The sequence below is a fragment of the Pezoporus wallicus genome, unplaced genomic scaffold (genome assembly GCF_028554395.1).
Source record: "Pezoporus wallicus isolate ANWC-B61680 ecotype Strahan unplaced genomic scaffold, APGP_CSIRO_Pwel_v1 contig_4264, whole genome shotgun sequence".
Lineage (NCBI taxonomy): Eukaryota > Metazoa > Chordata > Aves > Psittaciformes > Psittacidae > Pezoporus > Pezoporus wallicus.
The window spans coordinates 1,573,013-1,593,847 of NW_026637102.1; the positions used below are offsets into that span (position 1 = coordinate 1,573,013).

Genomic DNA, 20,835 nt, shown 5'->3' on the forward strand with positions numbered 1-20,835 from the left:
CCTGGGGAAATAAGCTGCTGCCCACACAGCTGTTCCCTAATACATACAGGCACCATGGTGGGTTCCTGCTATGACTCTGCCAGTACCAGCAGGGCCAGCAACAAGGTCTATTCATCTTCTGTTAGTTTCCATCACAGCACAGAGTAAAACCATGAGATGACTTCAGGCTTCCCTCATTGCCAACAGGCACTGCACTTATTCTGCTGCCATGGAAAGATGCCGGTTTAGCTAATCCATAAAACCCCAAGTCCTTCAGCTCCCAGCTGCCTTCCCCCATTTCATTTGTGTTGACCCCTGAGCCCTCAGAGGGCCCCATGTAGGAGGACCCCAGCCCCACCTCCCTCAGAGACCCCCAATGCCCCAGCACTACAGCCTTGCTCACATGCAGCATCATTCGCAACTGCTGCACTGCTCCAGGAGGCACCGCCGAATAAGTGTTTATGGGACACCAGCAGACTGAAGGAAAAAGAGAAAAACGACATTAACATGTTCACCGGCGCTGGGAAGGAGGGCCAGGAATGTAAACGGAGCCCGGAGGCAGTCCGAAAATGGTAACGGCTGGAAAGTTTGTTAATCGGGATCCTAGATACTAGCCAGGCTCCCAGCCTCCGGCTCAGCCAAAATACCCCTTCCTGAGCTGCTGTGCTGAATCACGCAGCTGCACACCACGGGGCAGACCCCAGCAGTCACACGTGCAGGCGGCAACTGCTCCAGTTTCAAACTCAAATCCAGAGCTATAAATCCAACGAAGGCTTCAGTCACCCTGCTGCATGTGAAATTACCCAGGTTTAGTTCATTGACAGCTCGCTATCAACTGACAGCTTCAGTCCTAGACTGAAATTTTATCGTTTTTAGAAAAAAAATAAAATCTCCATTTTTAGCTCCCAAATCACCATCTAGAAGCTCCCACTGAGTTACCCACACACATGCACCTCACTGCAGGTGCTTTGGAAGCCAGGATTTAAAAAGGGCACCCCAAAATTCAGGAAGAAAACAGTTGTGCTGCCCTAAGCTTGGCATCTCATGGACAAAGCCAAACCCAGAAGAGGGGAGCTCCCAAATGCTTCCAGCATTTTTTTCTTCTTGCTCCTCTCCTCTGTTCACAGGCTTCAAAACCCATGAACTTTTCGGGCGGAAGAAGCGGAACTCGGGATCCACCACTCCCATTCAGCAGTGGAAGCAGAAATGTCTTACTTCTCTTTCATTTTTCACAAAGACATGCTGCCTGTTTCCAAGCAACACAGCTTTCCTCTGGATTGGTTTCTCCAGCAGGCTTTAGGCACCCCTTAATAGAGACTTCAGGTAAGAAACAACCTGCAGAGCCAAAAGCTGGGGAGAAACTGGAGGAGGAAGCAGCCGTGCAACACGCATGCTTTGCACCAGCAGCAGTGTCTCCTCCAAAGGAAAGGGTTTCCTCACTGCCTTCTCCACCCGCTGTCCTACTTTTAAACTCAGGATCAGGAGCAAGAGTATAGCAATAGTAATTTAATCTTGTCCTGTGTAACAGCACTGTGCGAGGCACTGCTGCTGCAACATGCACCCACGTTAATGGGAGGTCTCACAGAAGAGCCACATGTGTGGCCAGTCTGGGGTGTGCAAGGGGCCCCCAAACCCATGTCAGTGGCACCCTTGGTGCCACCCTCCCAGCTTCACCCGTGGGACCTGCGCAGGCAGTTTGGGAATGTGGCTTGCCACCGCGGTATTTCACACGCAGAGTCCACATCCCATAGTAATACACTTTCAGCGGTGCCACAGCATGGGGAGGGGGGGGTTGCTGGTTGTTTGCTGAGACACCCACAGAAGCTGGGTCCCCTTAGGATGTGCCTGCAGCCAGACAGAGGGAATGCCCTGCGCTCACCTACCTTTTCCTTCCTACTAGGGGGAAAAGGCTTTTGCTGCACAGACACCCCCCTCCCCACCATACAGAGTAGCTGGTATAAAAAAGGGCCAACTTTGCTGCAACATGGTTTGTAATTTATATATATAATTAAAGTGAGAATTTTAATTATACACACCTGCATCAGCACAGCCCCCCTGCGAAAGTGGGGCGGGGTCCCTCCAGGAGCAGCAGAGACGGCGCAGCCAAGGCTGCAGCATAGGCTAACAGAGCAGCCAGGCCATATGCTGGGCTTAAAAGGGCTCCTGGGCATAGAGGTCCTCAGGTGAGGCTGCTTGGGGCTGTTGAGGTCCATGAGGGCCCTCAGGGAGGAGCTTGGGTGAGGGTGGCTGTACCGCCATGCTTGTACCCACCTGCTCTCCTTGGTCAGCACTGGTTTGTGAGACAGCTTTGGCTTTGCAACAGCTTTGCAGCCCCCAGCAGCTAAAACCCAGTTTACTTGATGGCTTTAGCAGCACAGCCGACATTTTGGGAACTTGCCCAGCGCTTGCAGGACAGGGATGCTTGATGGCATGTGCTTCTTTCACATCAGCTGGAAGGGGTCACTGGCCAGGGTACCCCGGGCTCATGCAACCTTGCCTTTAGCAGCAACGTGGGGAGTTGCTGGGGGGTTGCAATTTAAGCTTAGCTTAAGTTCAGGACTTTATTTGCATGTTTGGAGTCTAGCTTAGACATGTCCCATGCTCTTGTGGTACCTCTCTAGTTTGATGCCCAGGTTTATACAGGTTTTTGCACCTGACGGTGCAGGATAAATGATCAATTTGCAGCAATTTTGCACACGGGAGATCCTTCTACGGTAAAACCAGATTTTTCTGTGCATGAAATTTTGCTGGCGTGTCCCTTCTTAACCCTTGGCTGTTGGTTCTGGGTTTGACCCTCCCCTGATCTTTGTAATGCTTAATTTCCGCACAGCCAGAGGCAGGGGCTCACTCCTAATTTACTGTCCTTGGCCTGGATCCCCTTTTTTCCAAACTGGAAATTTGGAAAGCAACTCACCTAAAGAATCTGGGAGGGGAAAAAGTCAAAAGCTAAAATAAAAAGGAAGGAGGGCTGACCTGCAAGGAGGGTGAAACCCAGGAAGCATTTGCTCTGAAGGGAAAGGAAAATCCCCCCATACCCTGAGTCACAGTCAGAAGAAACCTCCAGCACCTTGATTTAATAGACCAAAATCTTTATTGATTTCACTGTAACAGCAACCACTGGTGAGAGCTTTTCTCCTCCCAAACACCTGCTTGAAGAGACAGTAAAAACCCCAAATGTATACCCTGACTAGCAGAGGAGCTGCCCCAGCGAGGCCAGGCACTCCCTCCCTGCTCTTCAGCACCAAGCCCAGTTATAAAAGAGAACCGGGAGAAAGTCGCTGGGATGGGGAATAGAGACAAAAAGAGGTTGGGAAAGGGGTTTTTCAGGGGAAAAGTGATTTCCTTCCGGCTCCTGTCCGTAAGTTAAGTTGTCCTTGGATATTTTCTGATTTTTTGCTTGGAGAGCAGGCTTCTCAAAATGAGCGGCTGTGCCAAGGGCACTAGGTCCCTGCATCCATGGTGACCATGCCCGCTCTGCAAAGGATGTCCTCAGCCCCTGCCCCTGCCCCTTCCTCGATCCGAGGACCTAACAGACCTCCTAGGATCTTCACTTTAAGGAAAATATATTTATTTATATATAATATATATATTTGTGTGTGTCTTATCACCACCCACCCACACACATATACATATTTCTACTTCCACTCACTCACTCGTGTGCCTACGATGGCCAGCTACATATTCACATCCCGTCCCACTGAGCACTACCCATGCAAGGGAAAGGATGGGAGACACCCCATTCCCTTGGGTTTTTTTGCCTTTTCCCCTCAAAAATGAGCAGCAGCACCCCCCTACTGAGAAAAGCAGCTGGAAGATGGGAGCTCACAACCAGCCACCATGCCGACCCATGCCAAACACACCTAGAGAAATAAATTACCGGACGGAAAGTGCACAAAGCCTGCAGCATGGATGTCAGTGTGGGGCGTACCCATCCCTGTCACGCACAGCCACCACCCTGACAGGTGACAGGTCCCTGGGCCTGGGTACCGGGGGGGGGACAACCCCAGTGGGACAGGATGGATGGAGCAGGCACTCAGGTGGGGGCTGATAAAATGGCACTTGAGAAGGTTTCAAAGCTGTTCTGGCTCCCAATAGGCAGTAAAAATACAAAAAGGGGGGGCTAGTTGGAACAGGGGCACAGCACAGCACTGCCGTGGCATCCCCTGTTACGCATGCCCTCACTGGATGCCACTCTTAAAGGCAAGAGTTGCACCAAGAGAGGAGAAAAAATACATCCCATCTCCGGGGGGGTTTCAAGATGCCAGACACAGGCAGGATGGCCACAATATGCCAGCCTGGCAAAGCGACTGGCTCCGGGCAGATTAACATGGAAACCCCTTATGCACTGCAGCGCAACGCGGCCAGGTTAAGACCTGGCACAAAAATCAAGTGGAGGACAGCAACACCACTGGCACCCTGCAACTGGAGCACCCCAGCCACAGCATTGCATCCCTGCAATGTCACCCCCCCCGGGTGCCCTGGTATTCCTGAGACATTCAACAGCGCCAAGGGATTTTGCTCCTCTGTTATTCACATTTTAAAGGGGGGTGAGGTGTAAAAAAAGAAAAGCACTTTCCCAGAGGCGCTCGTCCCCAGCCCAAAATAAAAGAAGCATTGCTGGTGAAGTTCCCCTTTTTAGTACCAAAAAAAAAAAGCACGGGGTCTTCTTTTGTAACATATGGCCAAGTCACTTCAAGTCCTGGCTGGCGGGTTGGGGATATAGCCCCCAGTCAAAAGGACATGATGGAAGAAATCTGGGTAGGAAAGAGATGTGGGCATGCTGTCCAGCGCTGTTGAGGCCTAACTTGGACCCCTGGAGCACCAAAGCGAACAGGCTGCTATGTTGTCCACCAAATGCCAGCAGGTCCCAGGGGAACTGAAAAACCCTCTCCCTGGCGTGCAAGCAGGTGCTCAGTTTTAGAAGCAATTCTTTTCGCCTCCTCCCAAATTTTCTGGGAGAAGAGGCAAAAGGGATGACGCAGCTCTGGACTGCCAAGCTGCCGGCAATGGGAGGTTTGGGGTAACACGAGATTTTTCTTTTTGGGTGGGGGGGGAAGCATAAGGCAGCAGGAGAGGCAAAAGGATGTTTTAAGAAGCCCAGTGGAGATCAGGCTGTCAGTGGGCAGAGGAGGAGGAATAGGGCTGGATCCAGAAGGGATGTTCTGTCCAGTGCATGCTGGGACTGGTCACCCAAAAAAGGGGAGAAGCTAGAGCTGTGCCCCCTGGAAAGAGTGAGGGAGGCAGGCAGGGAGAGGGATGCCAGCAGGGACCGCTGCTGCCTCTGCCTCGCCGGGATGGATCCTGCTAAGCCGAATGGGTGTGCGCAGGTCTGGGGAGTTGCTGCCTCTCCGTGGTTCCCACTCAGATATCCATCTCGAACTGGGCATCGTCCCCTGGTGAGAAGCAAGGAGACATGCGTTAGGGGTGTCACCCCCCACCCCAAATCCTCCCGCCCCACCCCGGGGGTCCTTTACCCATGGATGGCTTCCCCTCCTGGTGGTTCAAGTTGCTGGCATCCGCTTTGGGCTCCTCTCCGGCCGAGCCGGGGCTGGTGACGCCGGGAATACTGGGGAGGTGACAAGGCGGGGTCTGGGCCATGGGGGAGTTGCGGCGGTCCAACAGGAACTTGCGGTCGTAGATGATCCGGGTGCCTGGGGGGGGGCGGTGATGAGAGGAAGCTGGGGGGGATCCGGCCCAGCAACTCTTGTTTGCAGAGGGAGTCTCCCGGCAGGACCAAGAGTAGGCAGGGAGGAGAGAGGGGTGCGCGCCGCCGCTCTGCCCGCTCTTATCTGAGCACGGGGGCCGATAATTCCGCGCTAGGTAAACATCCCCGGTGGCACCTGGGCATCAGCTGCCCGGGGCGCTCGGCGCTGTCCTGTGCGGAAGCCTGGCTAACTCACGGCAGGGGCGGGAACGCATGCCGACGGATGCGGCACTATGAAATGTCCCGTGTTCGTCTCCCCCGCCCGGGGACGAGGGATGCTCCGACCGCAGGGGGTCACAGCGGGAAGGGGCAGAGCCCCCTTCTCTCGCCACCGACACCTCTCGGGGCATCGAGCTTTGATCAGCTCGTCCCACCGGGGCCGCCTGCCACCCGCTACCGGGAGCCAGCTCCCAACCCGGCCGGGACCCTCCGCGCCCCCCGTTACGCCCCGGAAAATACACCCTGCTTCCTTTAACGACAACCGGCGGCAGGCGCTATGTGGATACGATATACAGCGCGATACAGGAGCGAGAGCCGGGCGATAGGTGGTGTTTAAAGAGGCGGGCGGCGGGAGAGCTCCCCCGGCGTGGCCCCGCGGCCACCGCCCCGCAGGCCCCGTCCACCCCGGCTCTTACCTCCCGGGGTGGTGGAGAAGAGGGTGCCGCCGGGGGTGGTGCAGTAGTCCGGGGGCAGCTGTGCCACGTCGCTGAGGGCCACGGTGCGTGTGGGGATGGCCCGACTCTGGCTGGGCTGGCGGCCGCCGGCGGACGACATGGCCCCACGCTATTGTCCCCGCGGAGGCGGCGCGGAGCGGGCACCGCCTCCCCCCGCCCTCCGCCTCCCATCGCCCCCCCGCTGCCGCCGCGCGCCGTCCGCCGCCGCCAGGGGGCAGGCGCGGGGGCAGGCGGTGTTGCCCGCGCCCTCCCACGTGGTCTAGCGGTGAGGATTCCTGGCTTTCACCCAGGCGGCCCGGGTTCGACTCCCGGCGTGGGAAGAGAGTTTTGAGGGGTGCGGAGGAAGGTCCCGTCTTGTCTCCGGTGCGAGTGGAGGCAGGTCCTAGGGTTTAGGGCTTCTTCTCTCAAAACATTTTGGCTGAGGGGAGCTGATCAAAGTCACCAGGAAAAGGGACATCCCTGTATCCCAAATACACCAACCCAAAAAGCTGGGAATCCCACATCCCAAGGGCTACATAATCCTCACATCACCAAGAAAGGGGACTCATCCCCATGTCCCAAAGTACCAACCTGGAAAGTCGTGAATCCTGTCTTTATGGGCCACACCAGCCCCAGATCACTAGGAAAGGGGCTGAATCCCCATAACCCATTCCAGGAAAGGGGATGTATCTCCATTTCACAAAAGTACCATCCTGGAAAGTTGTGAATCTCATACCCTTAGGGCCAAGCCAGCCTCAGCACAGCCTCCCTCCCTCCCCTGGGAACACTGATCCCACCGGTTATTTTTAGCAGGACTCTCCCGGAAGGCCGGAGCGACTGATTTCTTTCTCCAGCCGTGGATCCCCCCAGCCAAAGCACGTCCCCAGCGGGACCAGTCGCCCGCATGCAGAAGAGGATGGGTGAGGCGGTAGCACGGGTAGCCAGGAAGGTGAATGACACAGTGGAGAACAAAACGGATTCCCTGGGTAAGACCATTGCTGCAGCTCAGCTCCCGCTCGGGCCCAGGGAAGGATCGGGTATCTGGGTATTCTTTGCTGCCACAGTCTAAAAATAAGAAGCTGTTGGCCCCACTCTGGGTGCTGCACCCAAGGCTCCCACAGCCATAGGGAGGGGAAAGGTTCCTCCAAAGGACCTTCAACCCCCTCCCCCAAGTTTGAGTGGGTTCTCACTAATGGCATATAATGCACTGGGACATGCCCCAGGGATACAGTCCCTCATTGCAAGCGATGGCAGGAGGCAGATCTTTCCCGACATCGCTTTGTCAATCTGTGTTTTTCTGCAATTTCCCTGTTCCTAGCTAATATCCGAGTCCCACGCGCAGTTCATCAAAACAGATGAAATCCGCTAATTTTTATTGATGCTGGGTTCCCAGCCCTGGGGTACAAACCAGCATACGTTGAGAGTCATAGCTTCATCACTCAGCCTCTCGACAGCCTCCTGAGCGAGATGATAAGCAGGAGAGGACAGAGCTTGTGCAGCCCCTGCCACAGCTTTGGCGAGAGGACAAGCAGCAGAGCTAAGGCTGAGCACCATGGGGCTGGGACAGGGTTTCCATCCTCTGGCACATCCCAAAAAGAGAAATAGAAATAACGTGGAGTAAAACAAAATTGCCAATAGGTCAGAAGCACGAATACCTTTCCCCTCCCCACTGCTTGCCGTGAGAAAGCACTGATCACCATGAGAAAGCCAGACACAAGTAAGTCTAGGGAAAGTTCTGCTCCATCCCCATCCCAGTCAGCAGTGGAGGAGGCATCCCTGCAGGGCTCAACCATCCCCTGAGTGTCAGGGACATAATGGAAGGGGATTTCTGAAGTTGTGAAGGTATTAGACATAGACAGGCTGGCTGAGGTTTTGCAGAACGACTTTGCACCATGGCAGTATTTGCAACATGACAGGGTTGAACAAACCTGAGGCAGAACAGCCTCAGCATTGCTGATGGGAACAAAGTATTGGTTTTTGGGGAGGTAACTGCAGAGGTAACTGCAGAGATCCCTGCAAGAGAGGAGTATGGCAGAGGATACTACAGCATCCTTGGGTGGCAGCACCCAGACAAGCAAGTCAAGCACTAAGGAATGGAAAACAAGATGGAAAGTATTGCTCCATCCCAGCTGAGGTGCATTATAAGACGCCTTGGTCTCTCTGGGACAGATCTAGCCAACTGCAAACTGATGACCTTCCCCATCGGCATCTACAAAGCAATGAGAAGCGTCACTGAGGGGATCCACTGCATTTCTCTGGCAAACAATGAGCTGAAGTCCATCACCAACCGATTTGTCACCACCTTCAACCAGCTGAGAGGTAAGGGGCAGCCCCACTGCTTCACAACAGCCACTTCCAAAACCTCAAGACTCAGTAAAGAGCCCCCAGGTTGCTGCAGAAGAGGCACAGCACCAGAGCTTCCCCATGGCAGTTTTTGCTTCTCTACACACACTCCTCATTCCGAGCTACAGTTCACCTCCTCCCAGATCCATTTTTCTTTACCCTTTCCAGCCCTTGTGGGGGAAGGGGGGGGTGGGGGGGTGGAGAGGGAAACTAGTTTTTATTTCACCTACCCTCCCAAACCCATGCCCTGCCACCTTCCAGCAGTGGCCAGGCTGCTGCAGCATCACTCATCCTCCAGCTCCTTCCAAGGATGAGGCTGGGGTTGAACAAGGACATGAAAGGCAGCTTGGGCTTAAGGGTGCATGGCCAAGATGGGGCATTTCAGGCCGCAAAAGGCATGGTGGCATGCTGCTGGCTGATTAGCCCCCATCATGAGACATCAGTGTTAGCTGATCTCTCTTCATTCACTGCAGGAGATGGGGACAGTCATCAAAGCATGGCTGGTGCCATGCTGTGGAGCCCAGCAAAAGCAACCAGAAGCTAATCTGCTGAAGTATGGTCATGCAAGCACCCAGAGCACCCAGCAACATAGTTTTGAACAATGGGGATTGTACTGGGGCTTTGCCTGCCTGCAGCAACACCAGGGTTTCTGGCAGCCTTTGAAGGCAAATATTTTGTTCATATAATGTACTGCACAAGTGCTGCTGTGGTGGGCATCTGAGGAAGCTTCCTGTATTGTACGGGAGCACCATCCATGAAAACTCCCCTAGGCTGGGGAAAAGAAAGACTTGAGCAAACGAAATCAATTTTCATTTTCTAGACAGCACAGCGAGCCCAAGGGGAAAAAGATCTCTTCCTAGCAAGGGCTTTGCTCTGCCAGTGAACAAGTCATTCCAGTGATGAACATGCTGGGCCCCAGCAGGGCTGTTGCAGCGGACAGCCTTGCAATAGTCTGAATAAGACAGGACCTATAAATACCAGGTATTAGGAGGGGCAGGGCAGCTTGCATGGGTATTTATAGAGCAGAAAGACCTGTGTCGCTGGAGAAGGGTGCTTGAACAGCAGAATTTAGATTCCTATGGCTAATGGCCTTCCATGAAGACGTGCTGCTACTGGCCACACAGAAACTCATTCTGGGAGGGTGGTGGGAGAGCAAACTCTGTAAACTAGATATTTTTCACATATAGATATTTCTTCCACCACTCTGTTTATACCTCAGAAGGGATTCAGGTATGTGAAGATAACAAACTAGCCTTAAACCATGACAAATCTGCAGTGGGGGAAATTGCACCAACTTTACTAAGAAATATTACTTATTTCTACAGCCCCTGCTTGCAAAATCCTAAAAGGTTTTCATTAGGAAAGCCTGAGGAAGGCAAGAAACTTATCAATCCTAAAAGCAGTATTTACAACAGGCAAAAGTACAGTGGCAAACTATTGGGATGAGCAAGAAATCCCATTTTTAGAGTTGGAATCCCATTGCTGGACCTGGCAACCCATGGGGGACAGAGGCTGTAAAGTAAGCTGTGCATTAATTATTTTTCCATCCCCTCTCCCCTTCTTCCCCCCTCTCCCCTGTTCCCAAACCAAGAGCTCAACCTGGCAGGCAACTACCTGCACCGCCTGCCTGAGGAGATCACCTGCCTGCTGCACCTCCGGGCCATCAACCTCTCCCGCAACAGGTTTCGGCATTTCCCTGAGCCCCTGGCTGCTGTCACTGCCCTGGAGACCATCGACCTGGAAGAGAATGAGATCAGAGGTGAGGAGGACCTTTTTCCACGGGAGGGAGGATAAGCACCTTCCTAGGGCAACTGCCCCTCCCACCGGTGATGCTGATCCACATCCCTGGGCAGGGAGGGGTGCTGGCTTGACGCTTTGCTTGCGGTCCACCATGCCCTGAGATGCAGCCAAGCCAAGAGACAGCTTAGTGATCCAGCAACAGCAGCATGAATTTGGCAGAAGAAAGGGCATCCGGGTGTCGGGTAGATGCTAAATAGACAGAGCTTTGTTAGCCTCTTGCTGTTGCTAACGCTTGTACTGCCTCCTGAGGCAAAGCTGTGGTAGGCACAGGGGGAATCAAGCCTCATTCAAGTTACCCCGTTCAGTGCACTGGGATATGGCTCTCAAAGGCAGCTCCAACTGTGACTGAATCACCAGATTTAATAAAAAATAGACCTGATGGCAGAACCCAGCCCTAAGGAGGCTGGGCTAGGATGTTTGATGCCAGGCAAAGTAAGGGCACAAACCCACCTGTTTGTGGGTTTCCCAGAGCAAACAGGAGCTGTAACACTACAAAATCCCCTAAAACAAAAATAAATCAAAGAAGCAGCAAGAGCTGCTCATCCCTTGACCCTGCAGTGGGAGGAAAACCTTTCATGTGCAGAGCTGAAGCTTTTGGAGTCCCCAAAAGTTGGGCAAAAGGGACAGCTGTTGCATATAGATAAAAGAGCTTATTTAGGAGTGAGCTTCCAAGAGCCCAGGCTGGAGCATCCCAGAGCCCACGCAGATCCCCAGGGAGGCAAATATCAAGTCCACTCAATTTTGCTGTTTTATCTAGAATGGCTTCAGCTGCTGCTGGGAAAGCTGCTCCCTGCTACAGAAGTTTTATTAACAGCATCAGCTGTTTACTGGCCATGCCTATAGAAACACAAAATGTTAAATACTGCTTCCATGATAGCCAGCTACATGTTTTTTCCTCACCCTGTTTTTATTCTCCTGCCTCCTGTAGAGAGCTCTCTTGGTTTCCTCCATTACTTTTTGAGCCTAATTGGTTGAGTTAAATCAGACTTGGTCTCCAAAGAGTGTATTCTCCCACTCATTTTGTGCAAGCAGGCTGCTGCAAGAAGGGAATACAGCTTCTTGTTACATTTTCCCCTGTTTAAATGCAGGGAGAAAAGGCTGCAACAAAGGTTGTACCCAGTGGGGTTAATCCTGGGGGAGAATGTGGCTAGAAAACCTAGCTTCCAGGCTTGTCCACCTCCCACCGGGCTCTCCTTGGCTGCTGTTACCAGACTCAGGAAAAATACAGGGTAGAAATTAACAATTTCAAGCTAAAATGTTTTAGGGATATCTTACTAGCAAGCATAATGTTGTCTGGCTGCAGAAATAGGCAAGATTAGCATTTCCTGGAAAGGGAAAAGGGTAGAGATTAGAAAGGTGGGGTGTTGCAGCCCTTTTTCTCAAGGAAACAAAAGTCTGGGCAATCACATTGCCCCTGCCAGCCCTTCCAAATACTTCCCAGGCTCACCTTTGTGTGACTTTGTATTTATATAGATATATATAGACTTTTATATACCAATACATTTTTATGTTTTATCTATGAGCTTGTATTTATACATACACCTTTTCCTCCCACACTAGCCTGGCACAAGGCACAGGAGAAGGAGAATTAAGGAAAACCCGTCAGCTTGAGTTTAACTGGCACAAGTATTTTATTTAACAGTCAGGCAGGATGGAGCCCGTCACACATGAAATACAGCATCAGGACACATTTCACCCCAAATGATCTTGAATCAGACTATAGGAGATAGCACTTTCTCTCCTGCATACCTGTACAATTGACCTGCCATGGCTGGCTGAGAACCATGCTTTGGCAACAGGGACTCACAAAGAGTAACCAACACATTCTTGGACAATGTGTTCAGATATTTGAAAGCTCATTTTGATGCTGATTTTCAGCTGCATTACCCACATACCTCCAGCCAGCCCAACATAGGAAAGAGCTGCCTTAACAGTACAAAAAGGAACAGAAGCTGCATTTTGGTGCCTTTTATAGTTTGGGAGCCAGGTTGTCCCACTTAGACCAATAATGAGTTGATGACCCTGCTCCAGATAAAGGACCATCAGACAACAGAAGAATGCTGTATCTGCTATGGGTGGAGATGAAAGCTGGGGAAGGGTTATAGCTGCTCTCAGAGCTATGGGGGTTCTAGATCACTGGTTTGTAGCACTGCAGTAACCACATGCTGGTCTTAGTCTTAGCTGTCCTCTTCTGCTTTCTCAGTGATACTGAGATACATGGCAATGCTGTAAACCAGATTTTAAAGTACTTGCTGAAAAAGAGGGGTGAGTCACCTTCAGTCACATACTGAACTGGAGGTGGTAGGTAGGTAATGTTTTCCAGCTAAAGGGAAACAGGAGTAAAAGATTAATTAACGCCTACTTGGAGTATGTGGACTCTGTGAAAGCAGACATTTAGTGCCATGAGCTGTCCTTTTCATCTCAACAAGCTCTTAACCCTGAAGTGTAATTATGTATATATTAATATCATTAATATATGCATTAATATATTAAAGGGAAAGTGCTTTTAGATCTTTCCCTGTGATTCAGAATTTTACCAAATTAGCATTTTCAGCTCCCAAACCCGTAGGGGTTTTGTGGTGCCTGAAGCTCCAGTTTCTCTTTCCCTTATTCCTTGATTAATGGTTTATTGTGGAAGATGTTGATATAAGAAGGGGCATGCTGGAAACTACTACCAAGGCTGAGCAGGTCACTGCTGGGGCTGGGGCTAATTTTGTTCTCCTGAGCATCAGAGAGCCACTCTTAATTTAGGATAATGGTATGGAAAATGCATCTCTGTAATAGCTGCAGAGGAGCCAGAGAGTGTGTTTCCACCAGTGGACTTGGAGGAGTCTGGTGGCTGCCAAAGGATGTGGGTAATGCTGAAAGGTGACCAGACAGTGCCTCTACTGATCAGAGCAGAGTTTTTCCACCTTCAATTTGCAGATGTACATGGCTGCAAGACCTCTGGAACTGTCAGTGTTCATTACCTAGCCCCTCAGCTGCCTCTGCAGCTCTTTCATATCTGTCTCCTCTGATGCCTCCAGAAGCCTTGGCAGTCCTTTCATCTGAAGGAGTTAGGGTTTTTGCTCACTTATTATATCATATTCTGATCTGAAAAAAAAATCATTTGCTTTAATTATTAACAAAGCTTCTTTTTCCTATTTTTGCCTAACTGGTGAAGTCAGTATGCATAATTCATGCTCAAAAGCAAGGACTTTATTCACTGAGGAGCTGGCAAGTGATGCCTTGGGTTGCTCATAGAGGAGTTCATGGCTCTCACAGCACAGATATATAGCTGTAGGCTTCACTGCATGCCCTACCTGTTGTTTCATGCCAGGGTGAATCACTGCTCTGTACCTTGAATTAATCTGCAGAGCTGAGCTGTTCCCACCCTGGGCAAGGCTGCTCCCTAAAACACTTAACTCACTAAATTTAAGCAAAGTGAGGGTTTCTCACTCTTCATAGCCTTAGAGGATATTAAACAGGAAGAAATACAAAAAAAAAAAATAGAAAAAGTGCATCAAGGGAAAAGACAGCACAATTATACAGGGGATTGATGGTGAACAGACCTGCCATAAGAGGAGCTAAAAAAATCTGTCTGAAGCTCAGCCTGATGAGATGCACGCTGTTAAGAAATGTGTATCACAGAAAACAGCACTGCTCTCTGGAGGAGAAAGGAAGAAAATCCATCAAGGTGTTTGAGTCTTTTTCCAGCATAAAATAAGTTTCATGGTTTAAAACTATGGAATCTCCTCCCCAGCTATAATTACAACACTGCAATTCTGCCTCAAGTATTGGCAAGAAATCAGACCTGCGGACATAAAAGGCTCTTGTCGTTTTGGTGGCCAAATTACAGAGAAACTCTTCTTGATAAACTGAGACAGGTGGGCTTGTCAAGCCTCAAATATTGTGATTTGTAACAGAAATCTAAATATGTCATCTTTTAGTTATCTTAATGATGAGGCTTTTGCATTGGTCTCATTTCTCTGTTCTTGGTGGATTCACATTGGAGCCATCCATGAGACTTGCACCTTTTTTTAATGTAAAAGGGATTTCCTTTATAAACCCTTACTAAATGAAAACATGCAAATGAAAACATGCAAATGAAAACATGCCCATCAACAGCCAAGAGCTATTTTGCAGCCTGTCCAACAAAGCCAAAGAGCACATGGTCCCCTATTAGCCTGGTGAGGTCTCCTGAGCATTGCAACACTGGGAAATAAACAGTTTTTGAATACCAGCAGGGTTTTTTTGAGTACTAGGAGAACTGGAGGGCAATGGCTACATTTAATATGATGGTACTTGTACCTTGCCAGACAAATGCTTGAGTAGTTCTATAACTGAATATTCAATTATGTCTAGGTTCTGATAAAAGCCTGGAGACTGGAGTGAGCAGGGTTTGTTCTGGGCTGCCCATTGAGCCACGGCTTTTGTCCCCTCTGCCACTCTGAATTCCCTGGCAGCTGAGGCCTGGATGGGTGCTCACCTGAGTGTTCTCTTTTGCAGAGGTGCCAACGGAGAAGCTGGCCTCCATGGCATCGCTGCGGAGCCTCAACCTGCGGGCAAACCCCGTTGGTCCTGAGGTGCGGCTGCTGGTCCGGCCCCTTGTCCCCTTTGACCTGCTGCTGTCACCAGAGGAGCCCATCCCCAAAGCCTGAGAGGGTCTTGGGGTGCCTGGGGTGCAAGCTCTCCTGAGGGGTGACTGTCTGCAAGAGTGGTTTGGCTTAGGTCAGTCCCTGCTATGCTGCTATTTCTCTCCCAACCTGCAGCGAGGCAGCCATTCCCTCATTTTTCATTAATAAAAAGCAAGCAGAGAGGCTCCTCTGTGAAGGGATGGCTTTGCCAGCTCCCAAGCCTGGTAATTTCCTGCTTTGTGCTTTAGGGAGACAGAGGAGCCACAACACGTGCTGTGTGAGGTCTGGGTAAAACTGTGGGAGTCGGATGTTTGGCTACATCCCTCCTGCCTGGCTGGTGATGAGGAGCACCCAGGGCCAGGATGGTGGGGGATGTCCCTGCAGCTATAAGGGTTCCCCTTGGAACTGCTGACGTAGTGGTGTACCAAGTGCCTGATTAAATGTTTTCTTGTTACATGGGGGTTTTGTATCTGCTTAAATTTGAATTACCAGTCTTCCCCTTAAAGAAGCCCCTTTGCACATCCCCAAGGCTGCTTTACTGCAGCTCAGGCTGAAGCCTCCAGCTGAATTCCCCCCATACCTGAGCAGTATTTTGCTGGATTCCAGGGAAATTGTTGGGGGGTTCCCCCCATGTTTTTTTTTTCACTACGGAAATCAAAACAACCCAGTTCCAGTGGATCTCCACACACTGCTCACCCCATGGGTCCCCAGAAGCATGCACCCACATCCTGGGTACTGTGGGTCTTTAAGATGTGCCACTTTCTCTCCCTGGAAGAAACAGCCTGTGGGGTTCAGGATGTGATCCAGAGAGAGCGGCTCCTTGGTGGTGGGGAGGCCACTGCCAAGCATGCTGGTATCCCTTACAGCTGACAGCCTGCAAAACACCTCCTGGGAGAAACTGCAGGTGTTTCCTCGAAATGGCTTGTTTAAACATCTCTCGTGCTTACTCCTTTGTTTTTTTGAGGGATAAATGCTCCCCAATAGTGTGGGCTGGTGTGGGGCAGGTAGGAATGGTTGCTCCTGTAAATATTTGACTTCTAGAGTTGCCAAACCCAATCTTCTTTGGTAAAAGACCATGGTAAGAGGGGATTTGTTGATGTTGCCAATGACATAGGACCTGGAGTCGAGCAGAGCAGCTTTGGGCTGGGACCAGCATCCCAGAGGATCATACTGCTTTTCCCCACTGTGTGGGTGATTTACATTGGGTGGAGAACAGTGGTCCTCCCAACTCGTACTGGGACTCCCAGTGTGTTGCCCCCCCGGGGCAGGCAGGAGCTGGCATCAGCTGGAGGAGAGGGAGTCAGCAGCAGCGTGGGAACCTCTGGGTGGCGGGGGGAACCCCGACCCTCCCCCGGGACCAAACCTGCTCCAGCTCTCTCTTTGCCTCCCCTCCCGCTGCCTCGGGCGGGGGGGGGGGGGGGGCTTGGGGGGGGGTGTGCGTACCCCGGTATCCATGGCGATGGGAGGTTGTCCCCCCGCCGCCCCCCTCCGCTGCAGCCGCCGAGCAGCCGCAACCCGCTCGGCGGCACCAGCGGCAGCGCGGCACCGGCACCGGAGCTCGGCTCCGGGAGGGGGACTGGAGGAGGAACGGGGACAAATTCCGCAAGCTCCCCTGGCGGCAGGCCCCCCCTGCCTGCATGCCGGCGATGCAGCCCCCGGAGCCGGGCTGGGACAGTGGAGGTGAGTACCAAGATCCGATCTATTTTCATTCATTTCAAACAGATGTCCAGCCTCTTCCACCCCCCGCTCCCCCCTCCCTTCCGACCCCTATTCCATCATCCCAGTCTTTCCCTGTGGTGGTTTCCCTAAGCCAGGCAGGGAGACAGGTGACACATCGCCCCCCGGCCGGTGTCCCCCCTTCTCCTCGTCACCGCATCCCAGACGTCAGCGCCGAACGGAGGATGTCTCCATCTATCCAGCACCAACCCGGGCACTTGGCAGCCCCTTATTTTCTTTTCCTCATCTTCCACCTCGCTTTTGAAATTGCCTGTGATTTTTTATGCATAGGATACCCACCTCCCACTAATGCTGTAAGACACTGTAGCCCAAAGAGATGAAGTCCAGCAAAGTTTCAGGCTTAATATTACAGGATTCAGGCAATTTCATTAGAGTCTTTGCTATTACTTCTGCTAAAGAAGCCAGTTTATGTGGGTGCATTTGATGCTGACCAGCTGAAGCATCTTGTTCCAATAGCCCTGATGTTTCCTTGCCTCTCTGAGAGGCTCCTTCTGTGCTGGTGCTGCAAACCCCTCTGACACCTTTCTGAAGCTCTGCTGGAAATGTACTGGCCGAAGCCTGCACCCAGAACAGCGGTATATTACCCAGGCAGCGCAACCCCTGTGTGACAGAGCCTTAGAGAAGCAAGTGGTCCCAGCAGCTGGGAAAAGCATCCTGGATGGCAAGCTGAGCACCGGCACAGGGCTCGGGAGTTGATACAGCCACCCATCATGCAGTAGCTTTGCAGTGCTTTCTCAGAGCAGCGCTGACCTGCCGGTAGTTAGGCTGAGCCTTAAAGCAAAAATATTCCTTTAATTGTCTTAAAATCGCAGCCTGGGTTTGCCTGGAGCAAGTCGTCACTGCAGGCAGCTCCTGCCTGCGCGCGGCATCCTCTTGTGTCCCTGCCTGCGTAAAGCCAGGGAAACCCAAGGGTGGGTGCTGCACAGACCAGCTCCCCCTGTTAAACCTGTAGTGACAAAATGTCACCCCCTTTCCATTAGAAGCTCTCAGGGTCCCAGATAACCATCATAATTATGTATAATTATTGTTTTATATGTAAGGGGATGACAGGATCTTCCCTTCCCCAGCCCCTCTCCCTTGGGTACTGGAGCTTTGTTGGGAAGAAGATTTTAGGGAATCTCACATTGCAGACCTCATAAGCACAAGGAGAAGCAGCAGCAGACACCCAGGAGTAGGGATGCTCCCAGGCTGGCTGTACTAGGGACCCACACAGATAAAGCTCCCACACTGCCAGAGCATTGCAGTGTCAAGACACGGATTTCTCTTCCCTGCATTATCCCTACAAAAATCCCATGAGAACAGGATGTCTTCTGTGCTGCTTTAATTCCTCGTTAAAATAATGATATAAAATACTAATGATATAAAATAATGCTTCAGAGGAGGTGCTGCAGGACCTTGGGATGGGCTGTGTAACCCAAGGAGGAGGAGACTTGTTGGGCCACTGAGATGATGCCAGTGGGACATGTCCCAGCCAGGCTGGGCACTGGTGCAAATATGGAAACCCACCTCCATGTGATAAAGCATAATCGCTTTATCCTCTCCCAGCTTTGCTGTGCTGCCTTCCTTCCCCCAGGCCCTTCCAATGGCAGCTGGCCCAACTCTACCACAAGTGAGAGCCACCTCCCGAGGGAGAACTACACCTTCTTGGCGTACTACCAGCATTCCTCCCCCGTGGCTGCTATGTTCATCCTGGCCTACAGCTTCATTTTCCTCATGTGTGTGATTGGCAACATCCTGGTGTGCTTCATCGTGGTGAAGAACCGCCAGATGCGGACAGTCACCAACGTGTTCATACTCAATTTGGCCATCAGTGACCTGCTGGTGGGCATCTTCTGCATGCCCACCACCTTGGTGGACAACCTCATCACAGGTGAGTAGAGGAGGGCAAGACAAAAACAGGGGGGAGAGAAAATGGTGGGGAACATCACCCACCTTCTGCCCCCCGCACATGAGGCCACCCTGTGGGTGATTTTTTTGCTGAAGATGAGGAGGGCAGGTGGTGGCCACTCAACCACTTCTGATGAAAAGTATAATTTCACTTATAGCTACTATTTTAGGGGGAGGAAAACCTTTTTCTTTGAGGTTTTGGTCTTTTTTGGCAAAATAAGTGACCTTAATGCCACATTTACAAATTTATTTAAAGTTTGGCCACTCTCTATCAAGCAACCCTGAAAAAAAAAACCCTCTTCTTGCATCGATCTTCTCCTGTGCTGGCTCAGCTCTGCCCGTTGACCTTTACAAACATAAAAGGTGACAGTGGCACAGTTGGTGGAGTTTAACCACAGCAGTAGCTGGGCACAGGACAGAGTCTGTATTTATTTATATGGGGTGTGATTTATTTATTGCCAACACCGTAGCATTGGGATCAAGAAACAAGACAAAAGTCCTTCTGATTGAGGATCATGAGGTCAGTCCCCATGAAAACACCCCAAGCCCTACATAAGGGTAAGAGAAATTACAACTACCATGCTTCTTGAGCTTCTAAGAAATGTAACATGCATCTTTTTTACCAATTTTGTTTTTTTTCCCCAAGCATCTGTTGCTAAAGGCCACCCCTGTATGAGCCAAAACACAACCCTCCCCTTAGGAGCAGGATTTAGCAACCCCCAGCAACAACACAGTATATGGAGACATCTGGAGGGAGCTGGTGATGTAATTGTCCAAGCCAGAGGTACCTACAGCCTCCAAGGTGTCCCTTCACAGGTTGGCCCTTTGACAACACCATGTGCAAAATGAGTGGCCTTGTGCAGGGCATGTCTGTCTCCGCCTCTGTTTTCACGCTGGTGGCCATCGCTGTGGAGAGGTATGTTGGCATGAACATGTGGGGACATGGGGTCCTAGTTACCTCCAGAGTGTTACGGTATCCCACATGGTTTCCATCATGGGAAATCTCCTGGGGACATCAGGAGTGTGTCCCAGATCTCCAGGAGGACCACAAAGTTACCCATGGAGAATCCCAGCATGGTGTCCTTCCCCACCTTGAGCTGAAAACACTAAATCTGGAGAGATCCCAACCTATCTCTGTCACCAAAAGCCATATGTAAAGAGAAACCCACCTTATCCTCCCCTCCCACCCCTGGGTCCTGGCTACCCTCCTTTCTCAGAGACATCCCACTGGGTGCCCAAAGCCACCAATGCCTGCCCTCCCACAGGTTTCGCTGCATCGTCCACCCCTTCCGGCAGAAGCTAACACTGAGGAAAGCCCTGGTGACCATCGCCATCATCTGGGTGCTAGCCCTGCTCATCATGTGCCCTGCTGCCATCACCCTGACTGTCACCAGGGAGGAGCACCACTTCATGGTGGACACCTATAATAACTCCTACCCCCTCTATTCCTGTTGGGAGGCCTGGCCTGAGACGGGGATGAGAAGGATCTACACCACTGTCCTCTTCTCCCACATCTATGTGGCCCCCCTTGCCCTTATCGTTGTCATGTATGCCCGCATTGCCTTCAAGCTCTTCAAGTCAGTGGCACCTGCCCATGGCCAAGATGAGTCAGAGGGGAGGAAAGTCTCCCGGAAGAAGGCCAAGGTCATCAACATGCTGATCATCATCGCCCTCTTCTTCACTCTCTCCTGGCTGCCCCTCTGGACACTGATGCTGCTGACGGACTATGGCCAGCTGAGCGAGGGCCAGCTCCGCCTCGTCACCGTCTACGTCTTTCCCTTCGCCCACTGGCTGGCCTTCTTCAACAGCAGCGCCAACCCCATCATCTACGGCTACTTCAATGAGAATTTCCGACGGGGCTTCCAGGAGGCCTTCAGAGCCCCCATCTGCTCGTTCCACTGCCATCACCATCACCACCACCATGGTCCCTACACCTCTAGGAACCATGGGATCTTCTTTGGTGCCCGCAACCGTGTCTTCATGCATGCACAGGCCAGTGATTCACCACCTGCCTCTGAGTCAGGGCCATTGGCACCACGCCGCACCGGTGTCCATGCATGGGACAGCTGAACAGCCACGGCACCAAGGGCCTGCGGGGTGGGAAATAGGGGGCTTC

At 51.7% G+C, this 20,835-nt stretch overlaps 3 protein-coding genes and 1 non-coding gene across 5 annotated transcripts; 3 read left to right on the top strand and 1 right to left on the bottom strand.

Annotated features, from left to right (window-relative positions):
• Positions 1–3,051: 3,051 nt before the first annotated feature.
• EIF4EBP2 (eukaryotic translation initiation factor 4E binding protein 2) lies at positions 3,052–6,512 on the bottom strand. Its single transcript, XM_057403333.1, has 3 exons — positions 6,319–6,512; positions 5,454–5,630; positions 3,052–5,372 (listed from the first exon to the last, which is right to left on the bottom strand). Exons 1-3 carry the CDS (start codon positions 6,455–6,457, stop codon positions 5,341–5,343), a joined length of 348 nt encoding a protein of 115 aa, XP_057259316.1. The 5' UTR covers positions 6,458–6,512; the 3' UTR covers positions 3,052–5,340.
• Positions 6,513–6,605: 93 nt separating this feature from the next.
• Positions 6,606–6,677, top strand: TRNAE-UUC (transfer RNA glutamic acid (anticodon UUC)). The gene has a single exon. It is a non-coding gene; the product is annotated as a tRNA-Glu (tRNA).
• A 421-nt stretch (positions 6,678–7,098) lies between these two features.
• LRRC20 (leucine rich repeat containing 20) lies at positions 7,099–15,480 on the top strand. Its single transcript, XM_057403224.1, has 4 exons — positions 7,099–7,322; positions 8,506–8,655; positions 10,271–10,438; positions 14,968–15,480. The coding sequence occupies exons 1-4, from the start codon at positions 7,241–7,243 to the stop codon at positions 15,117–15,119; spliced, it is 552 nt and encodes a 183-aa protein (XP_057259207.1). The 5' UTR covers positions 7,099–7,240; the 3' UTR covers positions 15,120–15,480.
• Positions 15,481–16,546: 1,066 nt separating this feature from the next.
• On the top strand, positions 16,547–20,797 carry NPFFR1 (neuropeptide FF receptor 1). Of its 2 annotated transcripts, XM_057403335.1 has the most exons (4): positions 16,547–16,775; positions 18,406–18,702; positions 19,536–19,635; positions 19,985–20,797. In XM_057403335.1, the coding sequence occupies exons 1-4, from the start codon at positions 16,733–16,735 to the stop codon at positions 20,787–20,789; spliced, it is 1,245 nt and encodes a 414-aa protein (XP_057259318.1). In that variant the 5' UTR covers positions 16,547–16,732; the 3' UTR covers positions 20,790–20,797. The 2 variants fall into 2 exon arrangements, with proteins under 2 accessions (XP_057259318.1, XP_057259317.1); XM_057403334.1 differs by lacking the exon at positions 16,547–16,775 and having other exon boundaries at positions 18,218–18,702.
• The last annotated feature ends 38 nt before the right edge of the window (positions 20,798–20,835 follow it).

What these genes read in the sequence shown, in the direction of transcription:
- EIF4EBP2 (XM_057403333.1), bottom strand. Translation starts at nt 6,457, where the DNA reads ATGTCGTCCGCCGGCGGCCGCCAGCCCAGCCAGAGTCGGGCCATCCCC. An exon ending in CTTCTCCACCACCCCGGGAG is followed by an intron (nt 5,631 to 6,318) that starts GTAAGAGCCGGG and finishes GCCCCCCCCCAG; the next exon opens with GCACCCGGATCATCTACGAC. An exon ending in GGAGGGGAAGCCATCCATGG is followed by an intron (nt 5,373 to 5,453) that starts GTAAAGGACCCC and finishes GCTTCTCACCAG; the next exon opens with GGGACGATGCCCAGTTCGAG.
- LRRC20 (XM_057403224.1), top strand. Translation starts at nt 7,241, where the DNA reads ATGCAGAAGAGGATGGGTGAGGCGGTAGCACGGGTAGCCAGGAAGGTG. An exon ending in CACCTTCAACCAGCTGAGAG is followed by an intron (nt 8,656 to 10,270) that starts GTAAGGGGCAGC and finishes TCCCAAACCAAG; the next exon opens with AGCTCAACCTGGCAGGCAAC. An exon ending in GGAAGAGAATGAGATCAGAG is followed by an intron (nt 10,439 to 14,967) that starts GTGAGGAGGACC and finishes TCTCTTTTGCAG; the next exon opens with AGGTGCCAACGGAGAAGCTG.
- NPFFR1 (XM_057403334.1), top strand. Translation starts at nt 18,279, where the DNA reads ATGATGCCAGTGGGACATGTCCCAGCCAGGCTGGGCACTGGTGCAAAT. An exon ending in GGTGGACAACCTCATCACAG is followed by an intron (nt 18,703 to 19,535) that starts GTGAGTAGAGGA and finishes GTCCCTTCACAG; the next exon opens with GTTGGCCCTTTGACAACACC. An exon ending in GTGGCCATCGCTGTGGAGAG is followed by an intron (nt 19,636 to 19,984) that starts GTATGTTGGCAT and finishes GCCCTCCCACAG; the next exon opens with GTTTCGCTGCATCGTCCACC.